This window comes from Cetorhinus maximus, chromosome 1, assembly GCF_964194155.1.
Source record: "Cetorhinus maximus chromosome 1, sCetMax3.hap1.1, whole genome shotgun sequence".
In the NCBI taxonomy this organism is placed as follows: domain Eukaryota; kingdom Metazoa; phylum Chordata; class Chondrichthyes; order Lamniformes; family Cetorhinidae; genus Cetorhinus; species Cetorhinus maximus.
In genome coordinates, this window is record NC_135879.1 from 79,637,026 (window position 1) to 79,650,673 (window position 13,648).

General features: G+C 44.7%; 2 protein-coding genes across 3 annotated transcripts in view; one reads left to right on the forward strand and one right to left on the reverse strand.

The window, feature by feature from the left end:
* The window catches only part of tifa (TRAF interacting protein with forkhead associated domain), a 235,230-nt gene that overhangs the window by 152,530 nt on the left and 69,052 nt on the right, over positions 1 to 13,648 (reverse strand). The window lies entirely within an intron of this gene.
* alpk1 (alpha-kinase 1) overlaps positions 1 to 13,648 on the forward strand; it is a 150,784-nt gene that overhangs the window by 55,891 nt on the left and 81,245 nt on the right. For both annotated transcript variants that reach the window (XM_078542855.1, XM_078542850.1), the window contains one exon: positions 3,221 to 3,375. In XM_078542855.1, the coding sequence (XP_078398981.1) occupies positions 3,221 to 3,375 (155 nt within the window). The remainder of the gene's footprint in view (positions 1 to 3,220; positions 3,376 to 13,648) is intronic.

Here is a 13,648-nt window from a genome sequence, read left to right on the forward strand (position 1 = left end):
GGAGTTCAGCATTCTCAGCAAGTGAAGTGAATCTACTGCACTGACTTGCTCAATCCTCATGACATTGATATCAATCTCACTGTGACCCAAGGTGCAGGTAGTTAATCACAGCATACAAATAGAATACTGTTTTTTTTTAATGACGATCTGCCTGAACCATGGAAATCCTATTGCCCTTTAAACTGGGCTCCTTCAACTTTCTCAACTGGGCAGGACTTTGCTTCACACTCTAGGTTCTATCCCTCTGAGGCCCCAATCAATTTTGTTCCAGTCAGGACTATGTAAGAACCCCCAATAATCACGAATGACATGGGTCTCCAGTACTTAATTCAAATAAAAGCAGGATAAGGATCTCTGGAACCTATTCCTCAGGCCATTGTGGTGCCCCAACAAACTCTAGTAGAAAGCAAGATTGCTGCTTTATCACCACAGGAGGTAGCAAAATGGCACCTCAGTTTTGTTCACTTCTGTCCATAGTTTTAATCAAATTCTCAGATGTGTGGCCCATGATATTTCTAATATTTTGGATATTTAATTAAATAATGAACAGAAATGTCTCCTGGACAGCATCAAGCAAGGGTTTCAATACAGAGGAAGTGCTGGGAGTGAAATTAATGATCATAAAGACAGAGAGATTTCAAACCCTATTAAACAAGAGAGGGCAGATTTTAACAATGTTCCCTGTAGGAGAGCACATGAGGAAAGGAAAGTCATATTTCCTGATTTTCTGTCTGCTAATTTTATGGACAGAAGATCATGGGCAGCAGATCTATGATTTCCCAATATCCATTCCCAGTATTTGTAAAATCTGATCCCTAAGTTATGTTTATCTCCAAAAGTGAAGTGTCCAAAGAGGGTAGATTTCAAAACTAAAATTAATTATTTTCATTCCTATTACTAAGGAGGATGTGATAGTTCTGCAACAACCTTCTGTATGATTTGTCCCACCCTACTACAATGACGCCAGTAAAGGATGTCACTGAGAATGAAGATACATAAATACATGTTACAGATATTACTTAACCTGTTGCAGTGTTACTTTGTTCTGATTTAAAGTATTTTACTTGCTGCTTTTTTAGTTTATTAAAGGAATATTTTGAGTTAAGAGGTTACTTTGGGTGCTGGGCATTTCTAGTTTTACTTGATCATTTCTAACATCTGATGTCATCTTAAATTATTTTTAGGGATATTATTTGATGGCACAGAAGAGGTAAAAAGAAGGAAGATTATTCCATCTCATTCTAGCTCCTCCACCTTACAGTTCCATGAGCTTCCAACTCTGCATAGCAGATAAATATGAATAAAACAAAATGGCTTTAAAATTCCACAGAGCTTCGACTGGTCAAACCTTAGCAGGAGGTCAGAGGAATTGCCAAGGTTTTTTCCTCTACCATTTGAACATTCGTGCATACAAAATTAATGGGCAGGAAAAGACCAGCTAGTTCATCAAGCCTCCCTACAACGATAAGTCTAATAGCTGAAGCATCATAACTAAGCACTTCCTCCCCCACTCCAACCCCTTCCCCACAACATCCCCCCACCCCTCCGCCCCCCACACGCCTCATCCCCCCTGCTCCCCTCCACACCCACCCACCCCCAGCTAGGCTATCCCACAGGAGAGGCCCAGAAAAAAAACAAGGATAAATACTGGAAAATTCCTCATCCCTCAAGTGATCAGAACAGTCCAGGAGACCATAAGGACCAATTGCTACCTATATAGACTCTTCTATATGTTTTGATCTCTGCCTCAGTCAGGGGTCAGTCCAGCTCCCTATTGAAGACATATAGAGAGTCAGCACCCTCCACACCAGGCAGCGATATATCCCTGAGACTCACTACCCTCTGGCGAAAGAAGGACTGCCTAACATCCAGTCTATTCCTACTTTCCTCCCCCAAATTGTTGAACTGGAAAAATATACTAGCATCAGATCCAGAATTCCATTGCACATTCTTTAAGGGAAATTTTAACTTTTACCATCAGCTGAAGAAGAGATGCCACGAATTGGCAATCCTTTTTTACAGTTCGCTGATTTTCAGTGAGAAAAAGATTGGTCAAGCTATAAAACAGGCTGCCAATTTGTGGTCACCCATTTAATGTCTGACGCAAAGTTAAAATCACCCTTTCTGTGTGAAAGAGAAGTTTCTCATACTCCGTGTTAATTTGCCTTTTGCAAGTTTGAATTTATGCCTACTTGTGCTGATGCTGTAATTTAGCTTGAAGCATTGCTTCAGATTTACCTTTTCATATACACCATTTATTATCTTCTATAAATCTATGACGTCCCCTTACTCTCAGTCCTTTATTTTAAAGGCAGAAAAGCACAGTTTCTCAGAGCATTCCTCTTAACTCAGTCCTCTGACAGAAGGGATCAGTCTTGTGGCTTTTTTCCACCGCCTCCTTGCGTTCATGTTTTATAATCTATAGAAGTCATTCAGTACTCAGAGTTTGGAAAAAAAGAAAGAAGCTTAGCTTGGCATCAGCCAGAATTTAGCTTTGTTAATCCATCCTTATTCATTAGCACGAGGGGTTGGTGCATAAAGCAAAGCAGTAATGAGTAGGTAGGTGGATGTTATTGATGAGCACTGCATGAGTGGATTAACTTAGTCACAAGGTAAAAAAACAAGTGTCCAAACACTGATTTATATGTTTTAACTAATAATGTATACTTGCTGAATTCTGGCTGACATCCAAATCAATTGCTGCAGAACATAGGCTCTGAAATTCTGCTGCAGTGGTCCTGATCTCCAACTTAACTCCAGCAGGAGACTGGGAAAACCCGTGTGAAATTTCAAGGACAAATATTCTTTTTTTTGTAAATTCATCAGCTATGCAGGGTTCACAAAATGGCCCCTGATAATTCTGCTTAAAACAAATCCCAGGCACTTTGCTACAGTATGCATTACTAAGTGTTTTGCTGACCATTTTGTCTCATTCCATTCCTGCTATGGTTCTTCATGCATAGAGTGTCATTGAAAGGATTTACTTCCTTTAAAAACGTTTTTAAGAGCTGATTGAGTTTGTTTACCTGCAGGGCATGGTATAGTAAAGCACCCAGTGACAGACAAATCATCATTATGACTCTTTTGTAAGGATTGAGCAGCTTGTAGTTACTCTCAAGTGGACGTGCTTTCACAACTTCAGATGCCATATCTTAGCATTTGCAATTGAGGTGTCTTTTATTTCTTTGAGATTTCCTTACATGAACTTTAACCTTCCTAGCTTCACTCTCTGCTGATCTGAGGACCCTGCTGGAACAGGCAAAGGAAATGAAGTGGCCCTTTGTGCCAGAGAGGTGGCAATACAAACAAGAAGTATGCCCAGAAGACAAAACAAACCTGAAAGATATCATCAGCGAGAAGCTGCCAGATTTGCTGGTATGAATAATGCACCTGTTACACACACAAAAAAATTTCCTTCTTAAAAAAATTATAGTGAAAAGAAAATATTTTCTCATTTAATCTGCACGCGATCATAATGTGTCTTTAAATGCTTTCAAGAGCTTATATTAGGGGTGTCTCTCTAGTTTTGTAAAATTATTTCCATTCTTTCACATTATACTTAATGAAACCAAACACACACTGTTCGCCAAAGCTAATGAGTAAAAGTGACCTCTCTCACATGAACGGAGATGAGCCAATATTCCAAACATTTTGAAAGGCACAGACGTAGGGATCATTATAAAAGAGGGAGCATCTCTTCCCTCCCCCATTTTTTTAAACAAACAAAGCCAAAACAACGCATTCTGTCTCAGGAATTCAACTCAAAAGTTTTCATATGTTAGTTCCACAAAGGATGTTCAACAGTTTCTCAGAATTTGTAAATTAAAACACCCTTCCCCAAAAAAATGGGTCTACAGTCATTTTTTTTTCTCCATCGCAAAGCCATAGATAAATATTTTCCCTTTATTTTCACATGAACTTTGAGTCCTAAAACAATTTACTGGTGAACACTTGGAGAAATCTTTTTAAAGTCTAACTCTGTTTTGTTATGTTTTTTGTGCGTGTTTTTTTGGGAGGGGGAGGTGATTGTCTATAAAAGTAGTAAAGCTGTTTTTGTTCCTCCAAGACAGGAATTTATAGCTCTGCTTGACCTTCGTTATCCCACACAAAAGCTTTATAACTTTAGAGAGTTAGCCTGCATCAGAAGGCTTTCTCACAGAAGAAACACCTGCAGTAAACTCCCCAAGAAACCTGTGTATATGAGAGATTAATGCAGCAGTAATAGCGACCCCGTGTTTTTTGTATTATGCCTTCTCCCCAGGTAGACGGCTCTTTTCTGAGATGATACCAATTATTTATTGCCGAAACATCTGTTGATAACCGCAGCTGCCACAGCTAAACAAAGCAAATCATGGGGTCACACACTATTCAGGCCCAAAATCCAACCTCATGCCAGTTCGAACCATTCACTGATACTTGAGCCCATAGGTTAATGTCTCTTCTTGCAATGTTTCATCACGCTGCTTAAAAAATACTTTGTAAACACCACAGCCCTCGCGATCGGCTTTGAACTATTATTTAATCACTGCTGGTAATTTATATTCCTGCGCCATTGTGTACTTCTGAAAGAGGTGGAATAAAAAGAATTTCCAAACTGCAAACAGCAGCAGAAAGAGTGCCACTTTGACCCGTAATATTATTTAGATTTAGGGATATCAATTGTTTTGCACTGAGCGCTTGCTTTGGTTGTGTCGGCATTCTGTGGCACTCATTTGGAGGAAGAAGCATGATTATAGAATCAGGAAATATACCACCGTGTTTAAACAATTATTTCAGGCAAAAATGCTTCCCATTTTAATTATCATTTTTGTTTTGGTTAAACCACACAACTCATTTCAAAATTCTTCATAAATGCAGGACAGTGCAACTTTAAAAATTCACAGTGTTTCCTTTTAACATTTAAAGTCTGTCCTACTTGAGAACTTCTAGTTAGAGCTTTTTTGAGACTCTTGTGATTTACTTCTTTTCATTATGGCTGTAAAAGTAACTATTTTTTCTAACCATTTCTCCACTATTTTCTGCCATCAAATTGTTCGACAGATATAAATCTGTTTTAAAAACCCTCCAATACCACTTCAGTAACTCATGCAATGATTTCTATCAGCAATGGTGGAGGAGGTTCAAGCATAACAGCCTCTGAGAGTGACCAGTGTGCAAAAACTGCCATTATGTAGAATACTGTGAAAATTTTTATTTTATTGATCAACGAATTGTTTCATGAAGATACCTGTGAACATACACAGTCCTTGGGTAACTCACTACAGCTCCAAGGTAAACCTGTAGAGATACTCTAAGGCTGGCTGCTGAAAGCACCTGCCTTTTTTAACCTCGATCTTTCTGAATAGTCAGTGGCAGTGCAGACTTGCATAGAATAAAAGCAACTTCGCTGTGATAGTTTTCAGTACCCTATGGAAAGTGTTAGGCTCCTGCATGAAATAACTTGGGGCAGCCTTAATCCAGCCATCCACATTTTTGACACCAAGGCTGGAATTTTCTGTCCCCATTGGCGTCGGGCGTCATGGCGGGTGTGCGCAGACAATATGGCGGGACGGCCAAAAATCAGTTTCACGGCATCGTAAAACCAGCTTGCAATTGTCTGCTCTGCCTATCAATGGCGGGCTGTGTTTCCCGCTGCCGGATGCTGGGAACGTCATTTTAGTGCATCGACATATCATTATAAGCCCTGCTCACCAGAATCATCCCTCCACGCTGGATCACCCGGGCACATCGGCATGTTTCAGAACTGTGTGCAAGTGACGTGCACCTGGAGAGCTGCACTTTGCTCGGGGCTTCAGGGCTTGTCTGCTTACCTTTTTTCGGACAGCATTATGGTCATCAGCGCCAAGCTCCGCAGGCAGCACCACATCACTTTTAAGAGGGCTCAGAGGCAGGTGTCTATCTACCAAACCAGCCATGAGGTGGGGGTAGCTTTTTAATGGCTGTAGGGCTAGGGCTTGCTTGGGAAAGGGGGAGAAGTTGCCTCAGGCAAGGGAAGAGGCTGCAGGACGAGGACTGCACAGAGAAAGGGAGGTATCCAAGGGTGTGTATGGGGACACATGTTTATCTGTGCAAGTGGCCTCAAGTAGAGGGCTGAGGAGGCAGCCTCCAGAGGAGATGAGGCAAGAAGATGTGAGGGTGTGTGGGAGAGTGAGTGGTGGTGTCCCTTGAGCTGGCAGTGAGTGAGATGCCAATGAATGTGTGATGGCCTTGTGAGCGTGTGAGTTTAGAGCGATGAGATGGTTGCCTTACCCTGGCGGCATAGATGAGATCATTCATCCTCTTTCTGCACTGGATGGCCGACCTTTTGTGTGCAGCATTGGCACTGACCACCTCTGCCACTGTCTCCCAAGCCAGAGTGGTGAGACTGATGGGCCTCCTGCGGCCAGAGCAGGGATAGAGGACATCACGCTGGGCCTCCACGGTGTCCAGAAGGCATCCCAAGGATGCGTCACTGAATCGAGGAGCTGCACTCTTCTTGGCTTTTGGACCCATTGTCCTCACTGGTGCCCTGCTGGGCTGCAAGCATTGAGAAGTGTGCATGCAGCTGCAGTTTAAATATGGCGCCCTGTGTGAGGAAGCAGCGAGGTAACAGCATGGCGGGGAAATCGGAGGCCACTGGCCAATGAGACAGTGTGTTCCCTGTGGCTGCATAATTAATGAGGTGGGAACAGGACGATACGATGTGAAAAGCTACCACTGCAGCCGCCAGGTCTTTTTTCCCACCCCCTGCTGCATAGTGCAAATCTAGTGCAAATTGGAGCAACTCTGCCACAGGGGTTGAATTTCCACGGCGGTTCTCCTGTTCTTCCACCATAACTTCAGCAGGAGGACTGGGGAAACCCTGGGAAAATGTTGGCTTTTCCAGGATTTCCACAGCTCTTTCACCAAACTTTAAACTTGATTGGGAGAACCTCCACGGAAATTGCGCCCCATCCCTCACCCACTGAGTTGGCAATTTCATCATAGAAATGGTGAAAATGATTGGTGTAAGAAAGAGAAACATTCCCATTAGTGCAGTAAGAAGGTGCCCTTCATAAATTGGGGGTTACAGTAAAATTGTGGGCAATGGCTTCTTCAGTAGTATCGCCCAAATCTGTGACGTCCACCAGCTACAATGACAAGGGTGCGTAGGAACACCATCACCTCCAAGTTCTCCTCTAAGGTACACACCATCTTATCTTGGAAATATACTCCTGTTGCTCATTGCCGCTGGGTCAAAATCTTGAAACCTCCAAGCACTGGGTGAACACCTTCACCTCCCCCCTCCCAAAAAACATGCGTAAGACGGAGCAAGACTTTAAAAAGATTTCTCCAAGTGTTCGCTGCAGTGGTTCAAGAAGAAGGCTGACTAACTTCTCAAGAGCAAGTGGGGGTGGGCAATAATGCCTCTCAGTGCCAGTGACTCCCATAACCCGAGAATTTATTATATAAGTAAAAAATCAAAGGAGCATTATTGCATGCCTAACCTGTGATTTTCCGAAAAATAAACAAAAAAGCACTCAAAACACAAAGATGGGCCAAAACCTTGGGTGTATAGCCTTCTCCAAAACTGGTTTGATTTCAGATTTTCAGCATTTACATTGTTTTTCCTTTTCCCTTTACCTGCGGAGTTTATAAAGCTGACAGCTGGTGCCAAAATTGGGAAAGTGTTCCATTCTGCGGCATGCATGCCCTTATCTGATGAACACAAACTAATTTGTAAGAATCTAAAATGCTTCAGAATAGATTTAGTGTTAAACTTCATAAATAAATGCTTCTTCCTCAGAGCATTGTATGATGGGGACCCACTTTGGGAATGAAAACTTGGAGGGCAGAGCAGCCCATATGATTTTCCAATACATGCTGAACCAGACTGTGGGTTCTCGGTGTCCTTTTTGACCAAGTTTCAAACTCTATCTTCTCCATTATGTAGAGTGCCCAAGTTCACTTCCATTCAAGTCACCTACACTGGCTCATACCTCAGCACAACCACTGCTGAAATCCATATACGTATGCCTCATCACCTCTAGATTCAATTGTTCCAAAATTCCCAATGTGCCTTCCTGTTATGCAAAGTTCTTTGTACTAATTCAAAAAATCTACTCTTTAATGATGATTGGGATTGAAGTACTGATCCATTGGCTCTAATGCACAGAAAAATAGGACCTGCATTAGAGCAAGAACAATTTGCATTTATATTGTGTATTTTTGACATAGTGCGAATCTTGGCTCGGCATGTTTTCTTCACACCCAAGTGAAACACCCTAACAAATGGTCTAAGTGCGGTAGAGGGCAAGTAAAACGACATTTTACCTGCTGGCCGCAATGGCGAGTTTTCACCCTGTATCGTCCCAAACCCACTGCATCACAGAATCACAGAATCTCACAGTGCAGAAGAGGCCCTTCAGCCCATCGAGTCTGCACCGACATGTGAGAAACACCTGACCTACCTACCTAATTCCATTTACCAGCAAATTACTTATGCATTCCTGGGAAACATGCTGTTTCTATGGTGGGCGGGCTTTCATTTGCCTGCCATGCCATCACCTCGCTGCTTCATCAAGCCGGGCACCATATATAAAGTCCAGCTGTGCGCACACATCTCAGTGCTTCCAGCTCACGATTACTGCAAGGAAGATGTCCACAAAAGGCAAAAAGACCACAGCCCCCAAGGTTAAAGATGTATCACTGGAATGCCATTTGGATACCGTGGAGGCCCGCCGTGATGTTCTCTACCCCGACTCTGGCTGCAGGACAGGCAGCGGCATCACCAATCCAGCATGGCAGGCAGTGGCAGCTGTGGTTGGTGCCAATGTTGCACAAAAGAGGTTGGCCATCCAATGCTGATAGAAGATGAATGATCTCATCCGTGCAGCCAGGGTAAGGCAACCATCTCATGACTCTCAACTCACACACTCAAGCCCATCATACATTCACTGGCATCTCACTCACTGCCAGCTCAAGGGACAGTCACCACCCATTCTCACACACACCCCCAGATGTCCATTTGGCCTCATCCCCTCTGGAGATTGCCTCCTCAGCCCTCACCACCTTGAGGCCACTTGCACAGATCAGCATGTGCCCACACACACACCCTGGGACACCACCTTTCCCCAATACAGCCCTCGTCCTGCAGCCTCTTCCCTTCCTGGAGGCCACTTCTTCCCCTTCCCCAAGCAAGACTTAGCCCTGCAGCCATTGAAAAGCCACCCCCAAGTGGCTGACCTGGTAGGTAGAGACCTGCAGTGAGCCCCCCATAAGCGATGTGGTGCTGTCTGTGAAACCTGGCACTTGATGACTGCGAGTGCTGACCGAAGCAAGGTAGGCAAACAAACATTGGGGCAGAAATTTATGTCCCGCAGGTGCCCGACCCAGTCGGGCATAAAATTGTGTAAGATGACATCGGGTGAGCGTCCTGATGTCATCGCGCACTCGCACAATATTTCGCTCGGCGGGCGCACAGAGAAGTTGGAAGTGCACCCACCGACAATTAAGAGGGCAATTAAGCCCATTAACAGCACAGTTGTCTCCACTTTCTCGTGGCCTGTCCAACCTTACAGTTGGCGGATGGGCGAATCTGCCAGGCGGCCTTTACATTTTTCATCCGACCTCATCCAAGGGTGAGATGAAATCTCCATTATGAAATAAAATAAAAATAATTAACTGTGGACAGCAATTTTATGAGATACATTTTCAGATGCTTGGTTGTGATGCAGGGACATTTTTTTGCAGCTTTTTAAACCTTTAGTTCATCATTTGCAGGTCTGCAGATCCCTGAGGCAGCTGTCTGCCTTCAGGGCGCTCTCTTGCAGCGCTCACCTGCGTCCATGGTAACACCATTGTCTGCCCTCTTCCCACCCCCACCCCCGGCAACACTGAGCTATTCAGCGCGTGTTTCACGCTGGCTGGTCGTTAATTGACCAGCCAGCGTGAAATCGCGGTCGTGGGCCAACCGCAGTCGATGGTCCGTTTCCCGGCTGGTCCCGGGCCCGCTAATCGCGCGCGCCCGCCCTCCAAGGGTAAAATTCAGGCCTTGGAGCCCTGAGTGAAGTGCAGCCCGACTGGTGCATGTTGCTTATGGGCTGTTGTGAAACACGTTGGCGTGTTTTCCCGTCAACGTGGGCGGACAATCCAACAGTGGGGCGGGGAAAGAGTCCGGCAGGCTGGTCTTATATTGATATGCTGTTGTATTTCAATGAGGTTCCCAATGTCCAATGGCAGGAAACACGGCCCACCATCGATGGGCTGAGTAGACGATTGCAAACTGGTTTCACGATGTTGTGAAACTGATTTTTGGCCTTCTCACCATATTGTTCGCTCACGCCACCAAACACGCCCAACGCCGATGGCACGGAAAATCCCGGCCATTGGAAATGAGTACAGAAGAAGTATGAATTCTTCAAACAGTATTTTATTTTTGCATTTTGGAACTGAGCTGATAAAGCAATTTAAGGTGTAAAGTGAATTTTTGGATGATAAACTAATTTGAATTACAAGAACATGATGCCACTTCTATGAAACATTCTCAGTATTGAAATCTCCACAACTCTGATCAATAGATTTTAGTGCAGGCTCTTTATCAGAACATTTTAATGTAGAAATGTTTCTAGCTCTTTGTGGATTGCTTAGAAAGATGTAGTTTATTGCCATACTGAGCCAGGACAGTAATAGGGCTGAATGACTTCAAGTACATTTATGGATTTGTGAACCATGCTGTTTAAAAACCTATAGCACATAGCATCTGACTTTTGGTGTGCCTTAAAATAAGGACAGGAGCTAAGCACGGTTAGACAGCAGTGACCTGTCACATCAGCTGCAGGTACAGGGTTCAAATGAGGGAGTAGCGACCCTTCAACTTTGCCGCTAAGCAAATTACCAAATATCCAAGTAAGCACCAGGGTGAATCCAATCTTACATTGAGTTTTAATTGATGCCAACTCTGGGCAGAATCCTGTAAAGCTCCCGGGAGCGGGAATAAAGGCGGGCAGGGGCAATTAATTGTCCAGGATGTTAAAACACAGCTTCCCAACAGCAGGATGAAACTACAGAAATAAGTTGGCGGGGGATTGGTGGCAGATCAAGCTTCCCAACAGCAAGCATCAGGAACCTCTTTTTAATACATTTGCATGTCATGCATATTCATTAAAAGGCAACCTCGCCAGAATTAAATGTGCTTTTCTAATTAAGTAATCAGCGAGCAAAAAATATATGCCTTCAGATTCATGGCTGCTTAAATGTGGTTTGCAAAAGACAAGGTAGTCATCCTGGTGGATTTGGAGTGAGTAGGAGCTGCTTTGGGGAGCTTTGTTCAACTACTGGAGAGGAGGTATTAATAGTTGAGATTGGGTTGCGGCTGTCAAAGGGGAACTGGGCATGGCTGACCGAGGGAGGCGGCGAGAGGGATCGCAGCCCTACAAAGTCTTATGGGGGACACAGGGAGTAAGCTGGGCAATACAGGGAAGGTCAATGTTGAAGTCATGAAGTGGAAGGTAACAGAGTGAAGGTCAAAGGTGTTAGAAGAAGGGTCAAGGATGATGGTCGAGAGACAAAAACAAAGATTGCTGGAAAAACTCAGCAGGTCTGACAGCATCTGTGGAGAGAAAGACAGAGTTAACGTTTCGAGTCCTTATGACTCTTAGTCGAGCGGTCGACGGTAGCAGGGGTGGTGCAGTTCCACTGCGCCAGGAGGAAGCTCAAGGGTCAACAATAACTGGTCAAGGGTGATATTCGTGGGTCGAAGATCATAGAAGGCAGGGCACGGTTGATGTGATGGAGGGAAGGTCAAAGATGATTGAGGGAGGGTGCAGGATGATGGCTTCCAGTTCCAGAGTCACTGTGAGTTTCCATGGACATGGCTGCATCAACAAGAAGAGCTCTCTGCAAATCTCCGCAATTGTGTTGACCATGGTGGAGTGGGTGGAAACCAGGATGTGTCGATGCTAAGTATAGGGCTTCCCATTGGTCCAAAGTGCTCAGGGCAGGAAGGAGGGCCTCCTGCTGCCATCCCTGGGAAACAGGACCTCCTGCCTTTCCAGGATGGCCTGGAGGACCACCCGCAGGAAGGTATTGCTGAACCGTGCGGCCACATGTTGTCTGCATTGGGACATTTGCCATTTTTGTATGGATTGGCAGCAATGCCAGGGATCAACAGGTAGAGAGGGGCTAGTAGCAGGTTCAGTCCCTAAAACCTCCTCTCAGACAGCGGGAATAATACTCCTGGGCTTACAGAGAATGAATGTCTGTCTCGGTGTCCTTTAAATGTGGCATCTGGACCTTTGACCCCATGAGGTAAGTGGGGGTGTCAACTTCCTGCCTGCCCCCACCTCATGATTCGCTGTGTTCCTCGTGCATGAATGTTTAATTGTCCCACCTACAAGCAGAAGTGCCACGCACTTCCAGCTGCACCGCTGGCAACCTCACCACGACCAGAAGATTCCACCCTCTGATTCAAATCATGTAGGAGAGGGTAACAGTACAATTATTGTTGTAATAACTGAGAATGTGGAAAAGCCATTTTAAGATGAATGGCTCAGGTTAGCCTGGACAGATTCAGCCTGATCTAACTGAGAAGGCAGAACTGAACAGTTAATCATAATAGTAAAATAAAAGCAAAATACTGTGGATGCTGGAGACCTGAAATAAAAACAGAAAGCGCTGGAAATACTCAGCAGGTCTGGCAGCGTTTGTGAAGAGAGAAACAGAGGTAACATTTCAAGTTGAATATGACTTCTTCAGAACTGGAGGAGGGTAGAAATGTGATGGGTTATATGCTGTTGAAAAGGGGGGCGGGGGGTGAGGAAGAACAATAGGGAAGGTTATAAAAGGGCAGGTTTTCCTGTCTCTCTTTGCTCTAGTGCTAGACAGGAGCAGCAGGCCTGAAATGCACTCTAACTCTTTAGCCCTTGGATATCAGAATTTCCTGTCCCAGGCCATTGTAATATCCCAGGATAGGCCCAGCACTGATCCACCGTCTGGCAGGTCCTAGTGCCAGCAGAGGAGGCAAGAAAGTCAGAGGCATCTGCAATTGCCTCAGGCCTGAAGCTTTGTCTGTGCCCTCTAACCCCCACCCAACCCCCTGCCATGATTGAGGCTTAGCAACTGCTGATGGCAGTTAGAAGGCCCCAATACTATCAGATGGCCTTGGATGGACCTAAACTATTTAACCTGGTCCTAACTTGGAATCTTCAGCTTGCTTCAGAATCCCCACAGACCCTCCCATTGATAGGGTCAGTTGCAGGCCATCATACACTTTGGGCACCTAACCACCCTGAGTTGCCCAGGCAACATTAGTTCTCACGAATGAGGCAGGAAGTCTGGTTTACCCTCAGCATTCCCCCACCCCCCCACCAAATATCTACTTCCATCTGGCAGGACAAGTTTGCTCCCTTCCATCTTTCAGGACAATGCATACATTCCTGGACTATGTTAATGGGGCAGAGGCCTGATCAGTGTTCCCTGGGAGTAAAAACCCAGCCCTAATATCACAGATAATAAACACACTGAATTTTACAAATTCAGATTTATGCTTATTTCTAGCCTCACTGAGCCTTTTTCCCAAACCAGTAACGTTCCCTTAGATACTAATCCTGAACTACTGTATTGCAGAAAGGAGATTCAGGAGAAAGTTGGCAGGAGTGTAGAATCAAGCTGAACATATATAGTAAACCGC